The 24981-nt window shown below is 50.3% G+C and overlaps 1 protein-coding gene across 5 annotated transcripts in view; it reads left to right on the top strand.

Annotated features, from left to right (window-relative positions):
• SLC27A1 (solute carrier family 27 member 1) overlaps positions 1 to 24981 on the top strand; it is a 38581-nt gene that overhangs the window by 9339 nt on the left and 4261 nt on the right. For 4 of the 5 annotated variants that reach the window (XM_055431186.2, XM_055431188.2, XM_055431189.2 and 1 more), the window contains 6 exons: positions 14924 to 15318; positions 15447 to 15608; positions 15702 to 15771; positions 16573 to 16664; positions 16737 to 16846; positions 23583 to 23792. In XM_055431186.2, the coding sequence (XP_055287161.1) occupies positions 14924 to 15318; positions 15447 to 15608; positions 15702 to 15771; positions 16573 to 16664; positions 16737 to 16846; positions 23583 to 23792 (1039 nt within the window). The remainder of the gene's footprint in view (positions 1 to 14923; positions 15319 to 15446; positions 15609 to 15701; positions 15772 to 16572; positions 16665 to 16736; positions 16847 to 23582; positions 23793 to 24981) is intronic. The other variant, XM_055431192.2, reaches the window with a different exon arrangement.

The following is a 24981-nucleotide window of genomic DNA, read 5'->3' on the forward strand; positions in this document are numbered from 1 at the left end:
CCTTTCATTGTCCCAATGTTATCACAGCAGATTCTCATCATCTGTTCTACAGAATTGCTGCAAACATCGAATTAGCAAATACTGAACCATTGTTCCTAGGGAAAATACAGGGTTAGGTTCTTGAGAGCCTCTGATCACATTTCCATCAACCAATCAATACATAATCTTGTTTTATGAGTGTTCTACTTAAAGACACCTCCTATATATTGTTTATTTATTACAACTGAACTCACTGCCAACAACATTATAACTCATGCCTGAATAAAACTTATCTAATATGCACATCTTCTCCAAAAGGCACATCACAGCCTTCTTGTGCTTGGAAACCCTAGACATCATTTCAGCATTATGCGTAGGACCCATTTTAAACAGAAAAATCACCAATAAAAAGCAAAAAGCTTACAAAAACTGTGGTGTATGTGGTGTTTAGTAGACTGCCAAAAGGATGCTTGTTTATAATATGAGCTAAACAACTTTATGTGTTTTCTCTGGAGTTATTGATTGCCTTTGTATTTGTTAGTTTTCTGTGTATTTATCTCTACTTCAAGCTCAAACTCCACACATTTGTCTCTCTTTCTTCTTATGTTTATAGTATCAGATGGGCTTTCAATTTCACCTTTTTGGAGAAATCTCTGTTCTAGCCTCCAAACTGTGCACATCGCCCTTTCCACCTGGGGTGTAACCATCACCCCAGCCTTGCTCCTAGCCATCTTCCTGAGGATTAGCATCACTTTTGTCTTGGGCTGGATACCCTGTTTCCTGAGTTCCTGGTAGTCCTCCTCTTTGGTTTACTCTTTTAATTAGTTGGAGCACATCTTTATTAGTTTTGCGAGAAGTGATGGATGGGAATTTAAGTTTTTGAGACCCTCCATATATGAAAATACCTTTATTTCCACCCTCACACTTGACTGATGGTCTGGGTATAGACTTTTAGTTTGGATATTATTTTCCTTCAAAATTGAAGGCATTTCTTATTTTCTTCTCACATCATGGTTATTACTGAGAAGTCTAAAACCCTCTGGTTCCTGATCCTTTGTAGTGGCCTGTTTTTTGTTTTTTTTCTGGCAGGTTGTGGGATCTTTTCGAGATAGTGGGCTGTTTCCATCCATTGTACGATCTGTTGGTGGGGTTTCAGGTCAAGGAAGTTTTTTTAATGCTGTCATTGGTGATTTCTTCACCTTTCCTTCCTTTGTTCTTCTTGGAATCCTATTATTGAGTGCCTGGAACAATGTCTAGCTTGATAACTATTTGTTGAATGTGATGTTGGATCTTCTGGACTGATGATATATTTTCTTATCTTTTCTCTTTTATTTTCCATCTCTGTCTTTTTATTCTACTTTCTATGATATTTCTTCAAATTACTTATAACCCTTCTGTTAATGTTTAATTTTTGCTCTCACATTTAAAATTTTTATTTTGATTATCATTTGTTCAAATTAATAAACTTTTTATTGATATTTTATTATGTTTTTTCTTTTTTACAAAGACTTCATTTTTTATTGTCAGTTATAGGTTTACAGAAATTGAGCAGAAAGTATTATATACTCCCTCCCTATCCCCTGCAGTTTTCTCTGTTTTTAAGATCTTGTATTAGTATAGTACACTTGTCACAATTGATAAGTCATTATTGATACATTACTATTAACTAAATCCGTATTTTTCACTAGGGTCATGTTGTATACTTCTATGGTGCCCTCACATTTAAATTTTCCAGATTTTTTTTTTTCTTCATTCCCTGAAAGCTTTTTTTAATAGCATTCTATTCTTATTTCATGGATGCAGTAAATCTTCTTACATCTTCAGGAATATTAATGACTTTTTAGTTTTTTTCCCCTCTTTGCACAATTTTTTTTTCCTCAAAGATTTTCTTCTTTGTTTAGTTTAGTCTCCATCATCCCTGTTCGGAGAAGGCAATGGCAAGGCACTCCAGTACTCTTGCCTAGAAAATCCCATGGATGGAGGAGCCTGGTAGGCTGCAGTCCGTGGGGTCGCTAAGGGTTGGACACAACTGAGCGGCTTCACTTTCACTTTTCACTTTCACACATTGGAAAAGGAAATGGCAAGCCACTCCAGTGTTCTTGTCTGGAGAATCCCAGGGACGGAGGAGCCTGATGAGCTGCCATCTATGGGGTCACACAGAGTCGGACACGACTGAAGTGATTTAGCAGCAGCAGCAGCATCCCAGTTAGAGGAGATCCTCAGGAGTCTGGTAGTCATTGGTTGTAAAGCCAATTAGAAGCTCTCAGCATGAGTGTGTGTAAGGGGCAAGGGGTCTTGTCAACTGAGCTTTGTGATGAGGGTCACCTGGCCAGGTGGTGCTTTGGGGAAACCACAGTGCAGTGTCTTTGGATCGTTCCTCTGGGCCTGGTCACGTTTTCCCATAGGAAGCTCTTCTGGTCTTCTGCCTGGGGTAGAGACCCCACCAGCAGCATCCCAGGAATGCAGAGGGGGAAGAGGGCTGGAAGCTCGGTATCTGGCAGGTGAATGCTAACACCCATTTGCAGGAAGGTGTCCCATGCAGAAACCATCCTGTGGTTGGATGTTCAGTCTCCTCCTGGGTGGGAGAGGGGCCACTTTCTTTTTAAATTGTATTTATTTATTATTTTTGGCTGTGCTGGGCCTTCCTTGCTGTGTGGGCTTTTCTCCTGTTGTAGCGAGTGGGGGCTATGCTCTAGCTGCAGTGTGCGGGCTTCTCATCTCAGTGGCTTCTCTTGCTGCAGAGCACAGGCTCTAGGGCGCGGGCTTCAGAAGTTGCAACACATGGACTCAGTAGTTGTGGCTCCCGGGCTCGAGAGCACAAGCTCAGTAGTTGCAGCACAGGGGCTTAGTTGTTCCATGGCATGTGGGAATCTTCCTGGACCAGGGATCGAACCCTTGTCTCCTGCACTGGCAGGCAGATTCTTTACCACTGAGCCACCAGGGAAGCCCTGATTGAGATACTGACATATAATACTCTTGGTTTCAGGTGGGTGACATAATGATTTGCTATTTGCCTAAAGGTTTCCCCTGCTATACAAAAATAGAGCATTCCTATGAAACCGTTCATAAGCCAAAATGATATAATGCAAAGAAGCAGTTACCTTAGGGTGAATCTTGCTAATGGATGCACAAAATAAATTGAGACAAAAGTCAGATGCTCACAGAGTTCAAAGCTATAGTCGCTTGATACTAGGATGCCAAGTGTATTTAGTTCCAGGGTAAGGGGCTTGGCGGTGCCTCTCTTGCTCCTTTGGGTTCATGCTGCCCCTGTAACAGTTCCCTGAAAAACAAACGCTGAAGGCTGTTTTCACATTTTGCCTTTTACTGTAAAAGCGAAAGTCCTCTTTGGATTTCTTTTGGTTAGCAAAAACAGGTACTCATTTAGGTCTTTCACATAAGTGAAGAGGCATTAAAGTGAATGTTTGAGAAGTAGAGTGCATTATGTATATTACGAAATGATTGTATTATATATATCGTATCTTGTATATTATGAAATGATTAATCACATTAAATCTAGTTAACATCCATTACCATACATAGTGACAAATTTTTTTTCCTTAGGATAAGAACTTCTAAGATCTACTCTCTTAGCAACTTTCAAATATGCAATGAGGTATTATTAACTATAGTTGCCATGCTGTGCATGCATCCTCGTGACGTTTATTTCACAGGGGGAGATTCTTAATTTTATTTTATTTTTTGGCCGTGCCATGAGGTATGTGGGATCTCAGTTCCCTGACCTGGAGTGGAACCCGCACTCCCTGCACTGGAAGCACAGAGTCTTAACCACTGGACCTCCAAGGCAGTCCCAGAAGGGGTTTCTTAAACAGACTTCTATCAGTCCTGCAGCCCAGGATTCGGCTTTCTCCCACCTCCTAGAGCCCCCACCTCTTATCTGCTGTTTCCCAGCTTTCCAGAGTGAGGTGATTTGGTCTCTGTGCCCATCTTACCAGTCCTTGTGAGTACACACTTTAAAAAAAAAAAAATCCCTTTAGGGACTTTCCTGGTGGTCCAGTGGTTAAGACCGCACACTTCCACTGCAGCGGGCACGAGTTCAACCCCTGATTGGGGAACTAAGATCCCACATGCTGTGTGGTGCAGCCACAAATAAAAACAAAAAGCTGAAACAAAACAAAAAACTAAACCCTTTACTAGCTGTTTGGGGGGATGCAGAGAGGTGTGATGACCAGTCAGCGTCTGGGTGCTCAGTCGGCTGCCTTTGCTGAGAGATCAGCACTGACTTTTCCCGTTTACCTTCAGGGCCCTTCCTCACTCCGCGCAGTGGGGGTGCCGTTCTTGTGTGCAGCTTTCTGTTGTAACTTCGAGCTGATGTTCATCTAATCCTTCACCTACTGCAGGATGTTTGGATTCCTTCCTATCTTCTGCTCAGAACTTTCCAGGTGACTCAGTAGCAAAGAATCCACCTGTCAATGCAGGAGCCGCAGGAGACCCAGGTTTGATCCTTGGGCCAGGAAGATCCCCTGGAAAAGGGAATAGCTACCCATTCCAGTATTCTTATCAGGATAATCCCATGGACAGAAGCCCCTGGTGGGCCACAGTCCAGTGGGTCACAAAGAGTCAGACATGAACTGAGCACACATATCCATCTTCTGCTCATTGGAAGCTACAAACGAATAATGCGCTATTATTTCGCCCATGTGACTTTAATGTGCCAAAATCAATCCATGAGCTAGTGGAGCGATTCAGAGCCATGGAGAGATATTCCCGACCCTGTGCTCTCTCTACCCAGTCTCTGCTTCACTCTCTCTTCTCCCGTGGGCCTTTGCTCTCTTTCTTGTAAACCTGCCAATCTCCTTTCTGCCTCCAGGTCTTTGCACTCGTGGAGCCCTCCATCTGGAATTCTTTCCCTCGAGCTTAACCTATGGCTGATTCCTTCTTGTCCTTCAAACTTCAGAGCAAATCTTGCTTCTTCAGGCAAGGTTCCCCTGTCCCCGTGGGTGAAATCTGGTCCTGGTTGTGCCTGATCACATCATCTTGTTTGCCTTTTTCTTAGGAAACATATAAAACTGTCATGGTTTTTGTTTGCTTTCTCCTTGATTATTAACTGTAGACCCATGGTGGCAGGGATCATACCTACCTTGGTCACCTGTGTGTCCCCGTTCCTGTCATGATGTCCAGCATGTTGTAGTCCTTCATGGAGGTGCACTGCACATGTGGATCAACTCCTCTGGGGAGGCGTTCTCTGTGAGGAGGCTTCGGCTGCAAATAGTGGGAATCCCAATTAGAAGTGGCATCAATAGTAAAGCACGTTTATAGCCACGTTCAGTGGGGTATTGGGACATGATCAGGTTGATCAGTTTGTGTTCAGCATGTTCTATTGACCCAGGTTCCTTCTGCCTTTCTGCCCTGGCATCCTTGCTGCAAAGGCTTGGTGTCTCCAGTTGATTACCCTTATGGTCTCAGATTGGCTGCTGTGGCTCCAGCCATCACATGCTGACAACTTCTTTGGACAGAAGAAAGGGTATATGGGACTACCATGTCCCATGTTGCAGGGGGTGTGAAAGGAGCTATTGTGATGGCAGGGGGTCTGTGAGTTGGGCACTGATGGAGTCAGAGCCTGATTTCCAGAGCTTTGAACACTGAACAGAAGAGTCTTCTGTTCCTGGGGAATGGTTCTGAGTAGGGAAGCAGCACAGCCAGGCTGACCTGCAAAGAGGAGGATGGTGGCTTGCAGAGGAGGATTTGGGGCAGCCAGGCAGGAAGTGCTCTTGTTCCCAGATAGTGGGAATGGAGACACACACCCCTCTCTCCCCTTGAATGGGGCACAGGGGTGAGAGCAGTAAGGAAGACAACCAAAGGTTGGAGATGAAGCAGTGTGTGTTAGTTTCCCGTGGCTCTCAGAACAAAGTAGCACAAACTGGGTGACTTATAACAACAGAAATTTATTTGTGGAGGCCTGCAGTCTGAGTCTTCCCAGGTGGCACAAGTAGTAAAGAAACCACCTGCCAATGTAGGAGACATAAGAGACGGGGATTCAATTTCTGGGATGGGAAGATCCCCTGGAGAAGGAAATAGCAAACCAATCCAGTGTTCTTGCCTGGGAAATCCCATGGACGGGGGAGACTGGTGGGCTACAGTCCACGGGATCACAAAGGGTCAGACACGACTGAAGCGACTTAGCAAGCGCCCAGAAAGTCTGAAGTGAAGGTGTGGGTAGGGCCTTCTGGAGGCCCCAGGGAGAATCTGTTCCACGCCTCTCTCCTCGCTTCCAGCGGCTTCCAACAATCCTTGGCAGTTCCTTGGCTTGTGGTTGCATCACTCAGTCCTGTCTCCGCCTCTGCCTTCTCATGGCCTTCTTCTCTGTGGCTGTGTCTCCTCTTCTGTGTCTTAGAAGGACACTTGTCATTGGATTTAGCTGTGCTTAGTCGCTCAGTCCTGTCTGACTCTTTGCAACTCCATGGACTGTAGCCCGCCAGGCTCCTCTGTCCATGGGGATTCTCCAGGCAAGAATACTGGAATGGGTCGCCACGCCCTCCTCCAGGAGATCTTCCCAACCCAGGGATTAAACCCAGGTCTCCCGTATGGCAGGTGGATTCTATACCATCTGAGCCACCAGGGAAACCCATTGGATTTAGGGCCTACCATAAATCCAGAAGGATCTCATCTGAAGATCCTCAACTTCGTTACATCTGCAGAGACCCTTTTTCCACAGAAGGGCTCATTCACAAGTTTTGAGGGTCAGGACTTGCATGTGTCTTTGGGGGCCACCATTCACCCCACTATGTACAGGATGGAGCCTACCCAGGGTGGAGGTGGGAGACTCGGAGGAGGGGACTGCACTGTTTCAGGTGTGTGATGTGGGGCCTTGGGCGGGCTGGTGAGATCGTCAGGCTCCAGCTAGTCTTCAATGGAGAAAGTAATTTGTTGTATCCAGCCTTGAGGACCTCCTGGGCACCACACCCCATCTGGGCTTCGGGATGCCAGGGTCACTGTGATGTGCTGTGAACACATCAGGCACTTTTTGTGTCCTCTGGAGCCCACAGCATAGTGAGGGAGAAGGACACTTGAGAAGGAACTAAGGAAATAATTTAAACATCAGAAAGTGACAGGAAGGGGACTGCTCTGGTGGCTCAGTGGTGGAAGAGCCAAGCTGCCAGTGCAGGAGACACAGGTTCAGTCCCTGATCGGGGAAGATCCCACATGCTGTGGAGCGACTAAGCCCATGCACCACAACGACTGAGCCTGTGCTCTAGAGCCCACGAGCAACAACTGCTGAGCCCACCTGCTGCAACTACTGAAGCTCTGCCCCTAGAGCCCGAGCTCTACAAGAGAAACCACCGCAATGAGAAGCCTTTGCAACGCCACTAGAGTAGCCCCTGCTCACCACAGCTAGAGAAAAGCCCGAGCAGCAGTGAAGACCCAGCACAGCCCAAAATAAAAATAAATAAATAAAATTTATTTTAAAAAAGAGAGCAAGTGACACGAAGAATACAGCATGAAGCGGGGAGTCAGGGTTCATGCTTGACTACTTCAGCCAGGGCGGTTGGCATGGCGCACCCTGCATAGGCAGTCAGAGAAGAAGGAACCAAGCTTGCAAAGCCTAAGGAGGAAGACCTGCTCCAGGCAGAGGGAACACCAGGTGCAAAGTCTGGAGGCAGGACCCTCCTGGGCAGAGTAATGATAAATCCCTCTTATTTAGTCCTTTTACTTGGTCGGGCACTTAATACACTTGACACGTATTAGGCCAAGAATCCTATTGTTTCCCCATGTACACGGGCATTGCCACTCTAGGCCTTGCTTCCTGTTTATAAACGGGGTGATGGCAAGTACCCACACTTTGCTGAGCTGCAGAATACTTGAGAGGTTGTGATGTTTAGCCTTCTGATTCCAAGTAAGGAAACTGAGGCCCAGAGAGGGCAGGGTCTGCCCAGGTACCACAGTGGGTAGGTGGTACCAAAGGTGTCAACTCCAGGCCACTTCTTCTTTCCTCTGGGTTCTGCTGGAGCTCAGAGCTCTGGGATGGACACTTGAGGAATCAGTGTTTGCACAAGGCTCTCAGGTGATGTCTTGCCCCATCTCCTAGACTCCTTGGGGATTTCCTGTGCTGGCCTCCACTCTTGGAACTTGTTTGTTCCTCTTTCTTCCTTGAAGAGTGGGTATGAGTCAAGTTTGGGAGCTTCCCTGGTGGCTCATATGGTAAAGAATCTGCCTACAATGCGGGAGATCCAGATTTGAACCTCGGGTTGGGAAGATCCCCTGGCGAAGGAAATGGCAACCCACTCCAGTATTCTTGCCTGGAGAATTCCATGCACAGAGGAGGCTTGAGGGCTACAGCCCATAGGGTCATAAAGAGTCGGACATGACTGAAATGACTGAGCATGAGTCAAGTTGCTGGGCAGATAAAATGCTAATTCAATTCTGATTTCTTATTGATAGTGCATACCTCCCTGAGGACAGGACAGCAGCAGATTTTATTGACTGTGACTCACTGGAAAAGACTCTGATGCTGGGAGTGATTGGGGGTAGGAGGAGACGGGGACGACAGAGAATGAGGTGGCTGGATGGCATCACCGACTCGATGGACATGAGTTTGAGTGAACTCCGGGAGTTGGTGATGGACAGGGAGGCCTGGCGTGCTGTGGTTCATGGGGTCGCTAAGAGTCAGACATGACTGAGCGACTGAACTGAACTGAACTGAAGACATGTCAGGCCCTGTCCTTAGACGTCTCCGTCCATTTCTTTTATCCCCCAGTGACCTGAAAGGCACAGAATCTTATTGTCTCCATTAACCAGGAGGCCCAGTGCAGGATGTACCCACCAGGGTCCTCTGTATGAGTGTCCTGGGGCTGCTGTACCAAATGACCACAATCCTGGTAGCTTAAAACAAAAGGAACTTGTTGTCTCAAAGTCCTGGAGACCAGAAGCCAAAATCAGCTTCTGGGGACTCCAGGTGTCTTTGCCTTGTGGCTGCATCACCCCAGTCTCTGCCTCTGTCTCCACAGGGTTTTCTCCCTCGTGTCTCTGTGTTCTCCCTTCTTCTTCTTTTTTAAGATCAATACTTCCTGGCCTACGCACATCACTAGCATGCAAGGTCTTAGTTCCCCAACCAGGGCTCGAACCCACACCCCCTGCAGTGGAACTGCACTGTCTTCACCACTGGACCGCCAGGGACACCCCGTCTCTTCTTGTAAAGATAACTGTCAGTGGATTTAGGGCCCACCCAGGCAATCAGGAAGACCTCACCTCATATTTACCTTAGTTACATCTACAAAGACCCTGTTTCAAAATGAGGTCACAGTCTGAGGTTCCAGGCATACATGAATTTTGGGGCCACGCTTCCACCACTACAGTCTCATGGAAGAGACTGGGCTGCATTCAGGTCAGCCTGTGGGACACCAGCATTATCCTTACATCCTAGGCCCTATCTCTAGTGCCGGAATTACAGCTCTGGACACAACAGACAGACAGACAGACAGATGGGGTGCCTGCTGTCATGGAAACGGACACAGCACTTAGGAAACCCGCAAAGGAAGAACTGTGAAACCCACAGCTTCAGATTGTGATGGTTGCTCTGAAGGAATAAAACCATATAGGGGTGGGACCTGGGGGTGTATTTACCCACTGCTGTGTAACAGATCACCCGTGAGCCTCAAGGAGAGGCCTAGGGCAGAGTACTCCAGGCAGCGGGAGCCGTGCAAAGGCCCTAGGGTAGGAACCTTTGACTTGCTGAAGATCAGGGAAGGAGGCAAGAGCAAGGTGGGGAAATGAAGGGTGAAGAGGTGGTCAGATGCGTGCGGCCGGTCCATGCTGGGCTTCCCAGGACACAGGGAAGGCATTTGATCAACAGAACAATGGGAGCCTTTGGAGAGTTAAAGTATTATTTTTTAAAATTGATTTTTAATTTTTTTAAATTTTTTAAAATTTAGGGAATTCCCTGGGCAGTCAAGTGGTTAGGACTCCATGCTTCCATTGCAGGGCACCCAGGTTTGATTCCTAGTCAAGGATCTAAGATCCTGCAAGCCACATAATGTGGACAAAAAAATAAAAATTAAACATTTTTAATTTTTAAAATTGAAACATTTTATTTTAAATTAAAAATTATTTAATTTTACAGATTTATTTTGATTTTTTAAATTCTATATTAAAAATTTTACTCTGGAAAATTCAAGGCTGCAGAAGTAGAAAGGATAATGTAATAAGCCCATGTGGCCACCCCCCAGCCTTCGTGATCTTCATATGAGTGTTTCCTCGTCTCCACCCACTTCCTCCTCTGTCTGAATCTCAGTGGCATGAATTTTCATCTGTTAGTTTTCCAGAGTATATCTCTGGAAGGCAAGGACTCCCTTTTGTAAGCTTGCCACAGATAGGCTTCACGAGTTTCAATAATTTTTGTGGTAGTAAAATGAATATAATTTACCATCAGCCACACTGAGTACATTCACAATGTTGTGCAACCATTAGCTCTAATTCCAGAACATTTCCATCACCCCAAAAGGAAACCCTGTCCCTATTAGCAGTCATTCCCCATTCCCCCTTCCACAGCTCCTAGGAACCACCAATCTGCTCTGTCTTCATGGATTGTTTTTGAGGTGTAATTGACATATAATAAAATGTACCCATTCTAAGTGTTCAGCTGGGGCTTGGGGTATGACGCCCAGGTTACCACCACCATCAAGATTTGGAACATTCCTGGGCTTCCCTAGTGGTCCAGTGGTTAAAAATCTGCCTTGCAATGCAAAGGATGCCGGTTCAATCCCTGGTCCAGGAAGATCCCACATGCAGAGGGGCCACATGCACAACTACTGAGCCTGCACTCTAGAGCCCTTGAGCTGCAACTCCTGAAGCCCACCTGCCCTAGAGCCAGTGCCCCACTGCAAGAGAAGCCACTGCCATGAGAAGCCTGTATATCACGAATAGAGAGCAGCCCCAACGAGCCACAACCAGAGAAATCCCGTGCACGGCAAGACCCGGTATAGCCACAAATCAATCAGTAAACATTTGTAAAAGTTGGATTAATCATTTCAGAAGGATATGGGACATTCCTATCTTCCCAAGGACCTCTCCTGCCCCTTTGCTGTTAGTGTCCCTGCCCTCCGCCCCAGGCCCCCACTGATCTGCCTTCTTCCACTCGATCAGGCCACCTGTCCACAATAGGTGCTCACTGTTTCCGGGATGAATGATGGGAACTGTGCCTTTGTACTGCTCCAGGAGGGGAAAGGATTCTGGGCTCCATGTTCAGGTGTGTGAGCCTCTGTTTCCAGAGCACCTGCTATGTGCCAGGCTCCTAGTCAGATGCAGATGGTGTTGCTTCCTCTGGGCCCCCTCACCAGGTTGCTGCAAACAGTGGCTTTGACGAGGGGAACCCTCCAATTGGAGATGTTCACTTACAAGGATCCATTTGGCCACCAAAAGTAACAGGGCAGGCACCCAAAGGGACCTGGTGGGCAGGAGCCTGCCCAGGGCTCCTTGTCCTCGCTCATCACATCTGTCCCCATTGCTGGCCCCTAGACAGAGAGGCCTTGCCCCAAGACCCTATTCATGTGTGGCTGCCCCTGCCTTTGCCAAGGATCTGACCAGGGCCTGACCAGCTGCTCCCTTTGGTTGTGAGGTTCAGGCCTGGCCTGGGAGCCCCAGACACTCCTCCCTTCCTCCAAGTGTCCCATGCGATTATTTGTGGCAGGCTCACTCTACTCCAAGAGGATGAACCTTGGTCTGTCTCCTCCACTGCTGTCTCTCTCGGGCCGAGGATGAAAAAGACCGAAGTCTTGTCTACCAGGAGCAGGAGCAGAGACCTCTCAGAGGCAAATGGTGAACGAGTAAACTGCATTTGGCATTTGTGTGTGTGTGTGTGTGTGTTAGTTGCTCAGTCGTGTCTGACTCTGTGACCCTGTGGACTGTAGCCTGCCAGGCTCCCCTATCCAAGGGAGTGGGTTTCCATTCCCTTCTGCAGGGGATCTTCCTGACCCAAGGATTGAACCCAGGTCTCCTGCATTGCAGGCAGTTTCTTTATCGTCTGAGCCACCAGGGAAGCCCTTTAAAGACCTTAAGTCCATGTTAAAAAAACAAAGCAGGGAGGGGACTTTCCTGGTGGCCCAGTGGTTAAGACTTCACACTTTTACTATAGAGGCTGTGAGTTTGATCCCTGGTGGGGAGCTAAGATCCCACATGCTTTGAGGCATGGCCAAAGAATAATAATAATTAAAAAAAAAAAAGCAGGAGGGAGTTCCCTGGTGGCCTAGTGATTAGGAGTCCATGCTTCCACTGCCATGGCCCATGTTCAATTCCTGTTTGGGAAAGTGACATCCCGCAAACCATGAGACACAGCCAGGAAACAAACAACAACAAAGCAGGCACCCGAGAGGGAAGAGGAGAGGGTGGTGCAATAACAGATGGGGGTCCAGGAATGGCCACCTGAGAGGGTGGCATTTGAGCCACGACCTTATAGGGGTCGGGGAGGAGCTGCTTGGATGCTGGGTGGTCCAGGCAGAGGGCAGAGACTATGCAAAGGCCCTGAGGTGGAAGCGTGCCAGATGTATTCAAGCAACAGCATGGAGGCTGGAGTGAGTGAGTGAGGGGGAAGTCTTTGGGGAGGCCGGAGGGGGAGGAGGGTTGGTCTCCATCACCATTGGGTCTCTCTAGGCCTGGCACACAGTAGGTGCTCAGCATTTGGGGATGAATGGAATAGTCTGTGCTCCTGAGCTGGCTGCTAGAGAGGGCAGGCACATCAGTTTCTGAGTTCAGGCAAGAACAGTTATTCAGTTTCCGTTTACTGAGCACCTGCTACATGCTAGGCTCCTTGGCTGGAGCAGATGTAACTTCCCTGGCTGTGCAGAACCCTGGAGAAAACGGACTCACAATAGGGTGGCTTCACACAGGGGTTTTGATGGGGGGTGGCAGGTAAGGGGGATTAGGGAGGGCTCTTAGGGTGGACAAGAGAATATTCCCTGAGCCCAGCCAGCACCCAATCCAGAGTGCCCCCTTTGGGGATGTGATGGGAGGGCAGTGGGCGCAGCACAGGGCCTGAGCCCTGGAAGGCTCCCTGGGGGAGGTGGTGAAAGGAGTCACCAGAGAATGAGCAGGTATGTGGGGCTGTGTGTAGCTCAGTGTGCTGGCAGGTGACACGTGTGCAGGTGCGCTAGCTGAGCCAAGTCACAAGGGCCACAGAATCCTGGTCCCTTCCCAGGGGCAGCTAGAGGGGCCTTCCAGGGACTCTCAGGATGTGCATCTTGACCCAAACAGGAAGTCTCATAAATCTCTCGGAACCCTGACCTCTTGCTTTTAAAAACTACAGATGCAGGTGGCTGTCTGGATCCGTCCTCTCCTCTAACAGACCTTCCCAGGCCATCCAGGACCTTGTCTCCCTCCGTTCCCCAGGTCCAGTCCGACCCCAGGGCCTTTGCACTGGCTGTGAACCTGGCTTTACACACCACTGCTTTTCACTTCTGAGGCCCTGCACAGGCCTTACCTACCTGGTTCACTCCAGGGCCACCGCTGCCTCCATTCTGCCCCTCGTCACTCTGACTGAATCATCTGTCACAGCCTTGTCATCATCTAGCGCTTTCCTCATGCTCATTCATTTATGTAGAGGGCGTTTCTCTCCTGGGAAAACTGTGAGCCTCGAAGGGTTGGATCTTGTCGTCTCTGAGCCAAGAATGCCCAGAGTGCAGTAGGTGCTGGTACCAACAGAAAGCAATCCTGAAACAAAGCAAACAAAAATAAAGCCAATTAGATCTTCTAATTAAAATATAAAGAAAGTCAATTAGATCTTCAAACTGAAAAAAAACAACACACAGTAGGCAACTGATACACATCAGTTGCCTTCATGAATTAAGGACAGAGGGAATGAATGAGTGAATGAGAATGCTGAGGTCTGTTGTGGATCTGTTGAGTCTGAGGAAGCCACTGCAGGGAATTAAGGAAGCAGCACAGAGGAAACAGTAGGGACACAAAGGATGGTTCTGATAACCAATTTGATGCTAAAACTGCTGGACACAACAGCCAGATGAAGCCTAAAGAGGGGGCAGAGTCAAGACCACTTGTATTGGTCAGGGCAGAGGAAGCTGCTGTAACAAACAGGTCCTCGCTCATCAGTGGCTTAACCCAGCACCAAGTTACCTCTCAGAGCCAGGGGCTCTGGATGGGGGGCGCAGACAGGGAGCCAGATAAAGCCAGAAGACCACTTGTTTCTTGAGCTTCTGCACTAGGAAATTCTGGCTTTCTCGGTTCTGTGATCTGAAAGCCATCACTTTTGCTTTAAACAATACAAACAAGTTCAAGTCTCACTCATCTCACGGCTTGGCGTCAGTGATGGCTGCTCATCTCGACAGGGTCATTCGGGAGGCTGGCTCCTTCTCTTGGAGTTCTCCTTTCCCCTGGGACCTCTGATCGCCTTGTATCCGCTGTCAGGTGGGGACAGAGGAACAAGACACCTGCCGTTAGGGCCTCTCACTAGCCTGTCTCCTGGCCCCACCTTGAGCAGAGACAGCTCGCCCCCTTAGGTGGGGGCACCCGAGCTGGATGACTCAGCCAACTCAGCCTAGTGCCATTCAGTGATGGGGCAGCCACCCAATTCAGGATGGACCCCAGGGCCCAGTTGAGGCAGGCAGGGCATGAGGAGTCCAGGCTGGAGGCAGTGTGGAGTCAGCATGGGGTACTCTGGGTCCCCCAATAAGGAGAAAGGAGAACTGGGCCCTGGCTTCCTGAGGGTCACCGGGCAAGCTGTGATGGGGAGGACAGGGTGACTGATTAACACTGCATGGCCAGCTTTGAGAATCCGCCTCCTTCTGGGCTGGTTGGTAAATAGCCCTTTGCCCTTCGTTCTCCGAGAGACCCGGCAACCCAAGCATCCTCTTTGAACCCTCGTCGCCCATGGGGAACCGGGCTCTTTTCCTCTGATCTCTCCGTGTGGGGAGGCCGAGGCTTGGGGAGGTATCCTGGGGTGGGCGGGGCACCCAGTGACACCGTCTCCTCATCCCCCTCCCAGCGGCCTCTCCGTGCTGATACGCGTGCGCCTGGAGCTGCGGCGGCACCAGCGCGCGCGCCACACCATCCCGCAGATCTTCCAGGCGGTGGTTCAGCGGCAGCCCGAGCGCCTGGCGCTGGTGGACGCGGGCAGTGGTGCGTGCTGGAGCTTCGCACAGCTGGATGCCTACTCCAACACTGTGGCCAACTTCTTCCGCCGGCTGGGCTTCGCGCCGGGCGACGTGGTGGCCATCTTCATGGAGGGCCGGCCTGAGTTTGTGGGGCTTTGGCTGGGCCTGGCCAAGGCAGGCGTGGAGGCCGCGCTGCTCAACGTGAACCTGCGGCGGGAGCCCCTGGCCTTCTGCCTGGGCACCTCGGGTGCCAAAGCCCTGGTCTTCGGAGGGGAGCTGGCGGCGGGTGAGGCCGGGTGTGGGTAGCATCTTCCCAGTGCGGGCCTGGGGCTGCTCAGGGCAGGGAGATGGTGCTTCTCTGGCCCTGGGAGGGGCACCTGTCCATCTTCAACCACGACATGTTTCGGGCCGCAGCGGTGGCGGAGGTGAGCGGGCAGTTGGGCAAGAGCCTGGTCAAGTTCTGTTCTGGAGACGTGGGGCCTGATGGCGTCTTACCGGACACCCAACTCCTGGACCCGCTGCTGAAGGAGACCTCCACAGCCCCCCTGGCGCAGCCCCCTGGCAAGGGCATGGATGGTGAGTCCAGGTGGGATCCCCCTGCCCACGCCCATCCTGTCCGCTCGTCCCAGCCAGCCCAGCCTCTGGTCCCCAACACCCTGTCTCTCTCAGATCGACTCTTCTACATCTACACGTCCGGGACCACGGGGCTACCCAAGGCTGCCATCATCGTGCACAGCAGGTGAGGGGCCCGTGGGTGTTGCCCGCCCCCCCCCCCCCCCCCCCCCCCCCCCGCCAACTGCCACTGGAGAGCCACTCCAGGTTGTCTTTAAGGCCTGATCCTCCTGCCTCCCTCCCCCGCCCCGCCCCCGCCCCAGCTCTTGTTGAGAATCTTGTGGGCATCTTGATCTCAACTGGGTAAAACCCACAGCCCATCTCAGGACCCCATGCTGTCCTCTGCCCCTCCTCAGCCTCCTCCTGCCCCCATTCCAGCCCCCAACAGCCCTCCTCTCCTCCATGACCATAGGACATCCCAACTCGTGCAAAACTGCCCTGTGCTTACCTTGGCCCTTGGAATAAAAAGCCTCATTCATGTTGCGCACCACCTGCCACTTCTCTGATGTCATTTTCCTCCTCTGCCTCTTTGCTCGCTCTCTCCTCGATTCCTCCAACCTGCCAGGTTGCTTCTGACCTCAGGACCTTTGCATATGCTCTGCCCTTCACCTGCGTGCCCTTCCCTAACTCTCCCCACAGCTCCTTCTCACCAGGTCTCAGCCACCTCCCCAGCAGGATACCCCAGCCTCCCTGGCTTTGTCCCCTTCAGCCTCTCTCTGTTGCTCTGTTATAGTCCTCATGGCACCAAGCATCATTTCCTTTCTTTGTTGCATGTTCCTCGCCCACCAGCCTGTAAGGCCCCTAAGAGCTGGGCTGGCTCTGCCTGGGTCCCTGCTGTGTCCCCAGTACCCAGCACGCTCTGCCCCCCCCCACTCCCACACTTTTCTCGGGGACGTGGGCCCCAGCCCCTGCACTCCCTGCCCCGCAGGTACTATCGCATCGCGGCATTTGGGCACCACTCCTACAGCATGCAGGCAGCAGATGTGCTCTACGACTGTCTGCCCCTGTACCACTCGGCAGGTACCACGGGGCGGCTCGGGCGGGGAAGGGGGCGGGGGACCGGGGACCCCTCATCAAGTCCACTCTCTGCAGGGAACATCATGGGCGTGGGTCAGTGTCTCATCTACGGGCTGACGGTGGTCCTGCGCAAGAAGTTTTCAGCCAGCCGCTTCTGGGATGATTGCGTCAAGTACAACTGCACGGTCAGGCCCCGCCCCCGCCCGGTCAGGCCTGGCCCCGCCCCTCTGTCACCCCTACCCTCCTCCCACCTGTCCGCCATTACTTCTCTGAATGGCTACCTTGCAGGGACGTGACGGGGCTCGGAGGGGGCCATTGTGCTTTATGCTTTCTGTCCGGCCAGAGACTATACCTTCAACATGTAAACTCCTTGTATCCTCATAGCTGCTTGGGAGCAGGCAAAGGCATCACACCCATTTTGCAGGTAGGGAAACTGAGGCTTCTAATGCAGTTAGGATTGGACACAGACTGCCTGAGCTCCTTAAGATGCTGCCTTCCCCACACCCTGTGCCGGAAAGGTTTTCCCTGCTGGTAGCTGCCAGCATATGGGTGGTTCACCGCCCTGGCCTGGTTAAGGCCACAGGGCTTCCTGGTGGGGTAAGCATGAGGCAGAGGTGGAGGGCATCCACTGTCCTGCAGAGCAGGTAGGGGTTAAGACAAGTCCTTTCCTATCCTCTGCCCTCCTCAGTGAGAGGAGACAGCCCGAAGGTTTCAGTGCCGTGGTGGGGGTGGAAATACAGGTGCTAGTACCTTCCTCCAGGTGGAAGAAGGAGTGAGAAGGGGGTGTGTCCAGAGACTGACAAATTGGGAGGTACTGACCTCACCTTGAACAGGTGGGAATCGAAGAGGTTCAGCCAGTTGCCTGAATCACACAGTAGGGCAGAGGGGGGGCTCTGGGCTGGCATCCTGGGGGATCCCTCAGGGTGAGGACGGACCTGCTCTGCTTCTGAGGATTTTATGTTCTACTTGGAGGTAGGGGGGTCTGGGGAAAAATTGCTAATCTGAATCTTGAAATAGAAAACAGTCCATTTGATTAACTTAAACATTGAGAGTTGCAAATATAAATGCAGACAAAAACGTTTAGGGGCTTCCCAGGCACCCATCACTCAGCTCCAGAGGAAATCAGATACGCTGTCCTGCCCCCTCCGCCTCCCCACCCATGTCCCTCCTTCAGCCTTGTTGTGAAGCAGCTCCAGACAGCAGCCTGTTTCCTGCATAGATACCTCCGTAAAACCTCCAAAAGATGATTGGTTTTTTTCTAATTGAGGTGAAATTTACATAAGATTAGCCATTTTGAAGTGGACACTTTAGTGGTATTTAGTCCGTTTATAGTGTCATACAACTAGCCCCTCTCAGTTCAATTCAGTCGCTCAGTCGTGTCCGACTCTTGCGACCCCGTGAATCACAGCACGCCAGGCCTCCCTGTCCATCACCAACTCCAGGAGTTCACTCAAACTCATGTCCATCGAGTCGGTGATGCCGTCCAGCCATCTCATTCTCTGTCGTCCCCTTCTCCTCCTGCCCCCAATCCCTCCAAGCATCAGAGTCTTTTCCAGTGAGTCAACTCTTCGGATGAGGTGTCCAAAGTATTGGAGTTTCAGCTTTAGCATCAGTCCTTCCAATGAACACCCAGGACTGATCTCCCTTAGAATGGACTGGTTGGATCTCCTTGCAGTCCAAGGGACTCTCAAGAGTCTTCTCCAGCACCACAGTTCAAAAGCATCAATTCTTCGGTGATCAGCTTTCTTCACAGTCCAACTCTCACATCCATACATGACCACTGGAAAAACCATAGCCTTGACTAGACGGACCTTGGTTGGCAAAGTAATGTCTCTGCTTTTTAATATACTATCTAGGTTGGTCATAACTTTGCTTCCAAAGAGTAAGCGTCTTTTAGTTTCATGGCTGCAATCACCATCTGCAGTGATTTTGGAGCCCCCAAAAATAAAGTCTGACACGGTTTCCACTGTTTCCCCATCTATTTCCCATGAAGTGATGGGACCAGATGCCATGATCTTTGTTTTCTGAATGTTGAGCTTCAAGGCAACCTTTTCACTCTCCTCTTTCACTTTCATCAGGAGGCTTTTTAGTTCCTCTTCACTTTCTACCATAAGGGTGGTGTCATCTGCATATCTGAGATTATTGATATTTCTCCCAGCCATCTTGATTCCAGTTTGTGCTTCTTCCAACCCAGCGTTCCTCATGATTTACTCTGCCTCTATGCAGTTCCAAAAAATTTCCATCACCTCAAAAGGAAATCCTGTCCCCATTGGCAATCACTCCCCATTCCCGCTTCCCAGCCCTATGGCAACCAGGGATCTTTCTGTCTCTATGGACTGGCCCGTTCTGGACATTTCTTGTAAATGGGACCTCTGTGTGGGCTTTTGTGTCTGGTGAGGGCTGTTCTTAAAAGATCTGAAAGCAGGGTCTCAAAGAGATATTTGTCCATCCATGTTCATAGCAGATTATTGACAATAGGTAAAACATCAAAGCAGCCCAAGTGTCCATCCACAGATGAATGGATAAGCAAAATGGGTCCATCCCTACAAGGGAATATTATTCAGCCTCAAAAAGGGAGCAGATTCTGACACAGGCTACAGCGTGGATGAACGCTGAGGATATTACGCTAAATGAAATACAACCATCAAAAAAAGACGAATACCGCCTGATTTCACTTACATTAGGTACTCACAGTAGCTAGAATCATAAACAGAAAATAGGGTGGTGGTTGCCAGGGGCTGGAAGGAGGGAAAAATGGGGGCTGAGCATTTAATGGGGATACAGTTTCAGATTTACAATATGAAAAGAGTTCTGGGATGGATGGTGGTGATGGCTGCTCAATAATGTAAATGTGTTTAATACTCTTTTAAAATGGCTACCCAGGTGGCACAGTGGTAAAGAATCTGCCTGCCAATTGAGACATAGACTCGATCCCTGGGTTGGGAAGATCCACTAGAGAAGGAAATGGCAATCCACTCCAGTGTCTTGCCTGGGAAATCCCAAGAACAGAGGAGCCTGGCGGGCTACAGTCCATAGAGTTGTAAAGAGCCAAACATGACTGAGGGACTGAGCATGCACACACACAAAAATGACCAAGATGGAAAAAGAAAATGCTGAGATGGTGAATTTCATGTCACGTGTTTTACCAGGATAAAGAGGGAAAAGAGGAGAAGAAGCCCCAGCCACGTAACTGCCGTATCATTATCACAGCCCAAAGCGACAGGATTTCTCAATCATCAAGAGTCTGGACACCGATCCCCAGTGTTTTACCATGTCAAAAATATGGGTGTTTTTTTTTCCTTGTTTCTATATATTTTTTTAAAATTTAAGTTAGACAAGACCCACACACGGCAACTAGTTGATGTTTCTTGTAAGATTCCTTGTCTCTCTCTTATTCTTTCTCCTTTTTCTTCCTCCCTCCCCTTATAATTTATTTATTGAAGAAAGGGAGTTTGCCCTGTGGTGTGTTCCCAGTCTGGGGATTGCTGTGAGGTCCCTTGACATACTCCTGTCACTCTGCTATTTCCTGTACCTCGGGAGTAGGGTTAAGCCCAGCAATTCTTTTTAATCCATTTTTAAAAATTGAAGTGTAGTTAATTGACCTTGTTGTGTTAGTTCCAGGTGTACAGTAAAGTGATTTGGTCATGTATATCTGTTTTTTTCAGGTTCTTTTCCATTATAGGTTATTACAAGGTATTGAGTATAGTTCCCTGTGCCCCACAGTATGTCCTGGTGTTTATTTTATATATAGCAGTGTGTATCTGCTAGCCCCAAACTCCTGATTTTATCCCTTCCCACCCCCGGTCCCCTTTCATAACTATTGGTTCTCTATGTCTGTGAGTCTGTTTCTGTTTTGTAAGTAAGTTCATTTGTATCGGTTTTTTGTAAGTGATATATGATATTTGTCTTTCTCTGCGTGACTGGCTTCATTTTATGTGGTGCTCTCTGGGTCCACCCATGGTGCTGCAAATGGTGTCGTTCCGCTCTTCTCTGATGGCTGAGCAGTGTGTATATTCCGTTGTGTGTTTACCCCTCCTCCTCTTTACCCATTCATCCGTCAGTGGACATTTAGGTTGCTTCCGTGTGAACACTGAGATGCACGTATCTTTTCAAATTAGAGTTTTGTCCAGATACATGCCTGGAAGTGCGACTGCTGGGTCATATGGTAGCTCTATTTTTAGTTTTTTTAAGGACCGTCTGTGCTATTCTCCATAGTGGAAGCACAGCATTTCTCAACTACAGCGCTGTGGACACTTGGTGCTGCCTCATTCTCTGTGGTGGGGGCCATCCTGTGCACAGTAGGATATTTAACAGCATTTCTGGCCTAAAATCACTGGACGCCACCAGGACCCCACCTCCCAACTGTGATAATTAAAAATGTGTCCAGACATTGTCAAGTGTCTTGACCATGGTTGAAAACCACTGCTTTAGATATTTGATTGATTCAAGGTCTGCTTTTTGTCTGGGGTTCCCTGTGGGTGGTGTCATGGCCTCCTACTGGGCGGCCCGCAGTGTCTGGTGGGCCCTCTCTTTGTCCTGGACATGCATATGTTGCATCGGGCTTTGTTCACTGTCTCTAGGCCCCTGAAAGGCTTCCATTCTGTTTCCTTGAAGAGTTATTTCTGTGACCAAGAGAAAGCTTTGAGGGGCTCTATAAGGAGTAGACAGGGTGGAATCCTCAAGTGAAAGTCACTCAGTCGTGTCCAACTCTTTGTGACCTCATGGACTGTAGCCCGCCAGGCTTTTCTTTCCGTGGCATTCTGCAGGCAAGAATACTGGAATGGGTAGCCATTCCCTTCTCCAGGGATCTTTCCTACCCAGGGATCGAACCCAGGTCTCCTGCATTGCAGGAGGATTCTTTACCGTCTGAGCCACCAGGGATGCCAGGAAGACTTAAGAAATGCTGCTGGGTTCAGAAATCCCATCTCATGGCTGTTGGGTGGGGGAAACTGCATGGCTGTTTGCTTTTTTTTTTGCAGCAGTGGGTGCTGGCCCAGATCAACTGGCCAGCTATCCTCATCAGAGGCAACAGGCTGTAATCTGCTTTCTTGGCTGCATAAAGCAGGTGGGCAGGCAATAGACAAGTCAGCCCATCATCCATCCGTGGGTATACAGCTCCTGTGTCTCTCTGTCCATTTGATTATGTGCATTTGGAGTTGCAGCGGGGGTCCCAGGTTGAAAATTCACTCCTAGCTTCTGCCCAGACGCTGCCCCGCAGGCTGGAGGTCACAGCATGGGGCGCCTGGTGTCTCCCTCTCTGAGCTGACCTGAGTTGTTTTCCCTTTAGCCCTCGGTCTGTCTGAAGGTCCAGGCCAGGGTAAAGATCAGCTGTTTTACTCTCAGTATGTAGAGCTGGCCTCAGGGCTGCAGGGATGTCATTGTCACCTTCAGCTGCCTCAGTTGTGGTTGCGTTATCCCTTCCCCAGCCTAACTTCTGAAGAGGACAGGTGAAAGCTGCCTGGGACTACTTGTGATGGTCTGGAGGGCAGCTCTGTTCTTAGGCAGGACATTGTCAGCTGACAGGTAAAACCAAAACCCTAATCCCAGCCCTAACCTAAACTCTAGCTTTCTTGAGGAAAGGGATATATCAACTTATGGAAGTGAGGAGGCCAAATAGTAGACAGCTTCAGGCACACCTTGATGGGGGCGGGGAGGGTCTCTTGTTTTTCTCTTCCTCTTGATCTCCTCTTTCCTTAGTGGGTGGCTTCCTCCCCAACCCTGCTTCCCCAGGAGGGTTCCCAGCAGCTCCAGTTGACAAAGAGCCTGTGTTCCCACCAGTCCATTAAAAGTCTCAGGGATGATTCTCATTGGCTGAGCTGTAGTCACATGCTTATCCTTGAACCAATCAGTGTCTGAGGATGGACTGGACTGATTGGCCAGGCTGTATGACTTGCTCTGCCCTGGAAATGGGGTGGGCTGGGCCACCAAGACACTTGAAGGAGCCTGAGGGCAGAGGGACTTAGCCTTGCCCAGGCTTACCTCCTGGTGATCTTCGCCCAACTGTATCTCCTCTCTGGGTCTTATTGCGTTCATCTTCAATAGGGAGTGTTGGGAAGATTAAACAGATGAGCTCTGTGTTCGACAGGCTTGTATTCATCAGATCCGCACCAAGTCCTGCTCAGCCATGGTGGCATTTGAACTGAGACCTGATTCTCAGTGCGTCAGAGGGAAGAATGTTCTAGGCAAAGGGCACAGTACGTTCAAAGGCCTTGAGGAGGAGACCCATGTGTCAGAGCCACGTGAGCATGGGAGTTGGAGGGAGACAAGGTAGTGAGGAAGGCAGGGCCAGATGGAGTTTATCACAGGTCAAATTTTATAATGCATTTTGGTGTGAGTACTTTGAAGCTATAATGATTGTCATGGTGGTTCATTCTGAACAGGTAACTGTTTCATTGAGACTCTGGAGCCAGGCTGCCAGATTCATATCAGATTTTACCACGTTATCAGCCTTGGTGGGCACTCACTGTCTGTGAGCATCTGTAAAGTGGGGAGGGTAATCATTCAGAAGCCCACCTGGAGATGGGGACTCAAGGGCAACTGGGGTATCTGGAGATGGAGGGTGGAGCCATAGGAAAGGGAGGGGTGGTGAGTAGGTGACTCCCTAGGCCACTGGGGCTAGGTCTGTGCTGTGACTTCAGGGAAGCCACAAAGAACATGCCCTGACAGTTGTCCCACCCCTTGGGCAGGGCTGTGGGTGGGCAGCCTGAGCTCAGACAGGGCTCTGAGCGAGTGCATAGATATAAATGGTCTGGACTGTTCTGCTGTCATAATCTTTAAGGCCATTTTGCTCCTAGCGCCCAGATGGGAGGAAGGAGGTTGCTAGGTCTGGGGGGCCCCTAGCCCGTGGCAGCCCCCGCCCCCAGTGGGCTCCTCTCTGCCCCAGCGCAGGCGCCCACTGCTCACTTCCCACCCCACCCCCAGGTGGTCCAGTACATCGGGGAGATCTGCCGCTACCTCCTGAAGCAGCCGGTGCGCGAGGCAGAAGGACGGCATCGTGTGCGCCTGGCAGTGGGCAACGGGCTGCGGCCGTCCATCTGGGAGGAGTTCACGGAGCGCTTCGGCGTCCGCCAGGTCGGCGAGTTCTACGGGGCCACCGAGTGCAACTGCAGCATCGCCAACATGGACGGGAAGGTGGGCGCGGGTGCGGCGGCCCGGGCGGGCCTAGGGGCTCGGGGAGCGCCGCTCCTCGGCCTTGCCGCCGCCGGGTTCCCAGAGAACAGCCTGGTTGGTGGTGAGCAGCTCAGCCAGGGCGCTGGGCAGCCTTCCTGCCAGCTTGCTCAGTCACCTGACCGTCGCCCCTGAGTTCCGGTTCACAGCGTGGCTCTGTGCCCCTGCCTTTCAGAGCCTCAGTTTGTAGCAACAGAGGTGGCAAAGGAGAGCAGGGCTCTGGGGGAGCCACGGCCAGGAATGGGGTGCTGATCCAGGCAAGTCACTCAGGCTTCTTGGGTCTCGGTTTCCTCATCAGTAAATGGGATTAACAACTTCAGTTCAGTCAGTTCAGTTCAGTCGCTCAGTCGTGTCCGACTCTCCACGACCCCATGAATCACAGCACGCCAGGCCTCCCTGTCCATCACCAACTCCCGGAGTTCACTCAAACTCATGTCCACAGAGTCGGTGATGCCATCCAGCCATCTCACTCTCGGTCGTCCCCGTCCCCTCCCGCCCCCAACCTTTCCCAGCATCAGAGTCTTTTACAATGAGTCAACTCGTCGCATGAGGTGGCCAAAGTATTGCAGTTTCAGCTTAGGTTTGTTCTAATCATGGAACATCCTGAACTCAGCACAGCACCCTTTCCCTCTGCAATAAGCTCTCTGAAAGCATGCAGACGTTTATGATTAGCAAGTATTATCTCCGCTCTATGCTTGCAGGACCCTTCTTCTCTCTTATCAAGCCTTTCCCACCCAATGTCAGGGACAGAAAAGGAGAAGAAAAATACAGCAAGCGCCCTGGAGGCAGGGGTTCTTTTCTGTCTCTTGCTGCTGGGTCCCCAGCACTGGACGACAAGGCCTGGTTCCCACCATGCACATGGGTTCGGTATGCAGCCCCAGAGTACATTCTTGCCAAACCAGTAGAGGCTGCTGCTGTAACAAACACGCCCAACCACGTGCAGCAGTGCAAACCCACTAGATGGGCATTTCTGCTCATAGAACTGAGCCGGGCAGCATGCCACGCACTGGGCAGAAGCTCTGCCACGGTCCCTTCATGGCTTCAGAGTCACTCTGGGCATCCACTTCCTGCCAGCCTGGAGGGTTTTAAGGACCAGGAAGTGGTGACCGACGGGCAGGTCTCCTCACGTGACTACAAGGGAGGCTGGGAATGG

Source organism: Moschus berezovskii, chromosome 8, assembly GCF_049115385.1.
Source record: "Moschus berezovskii isolate FMDL1 chromosome 8, NW_MosBer_1.0, whole genome shotgun sequence".
Lineage (NCBI taxonomy): Eukaryota > Metazoa > Chordata > Mammalia > Artiodactyla > Moschidae > Moschus > Moschus berezovskii.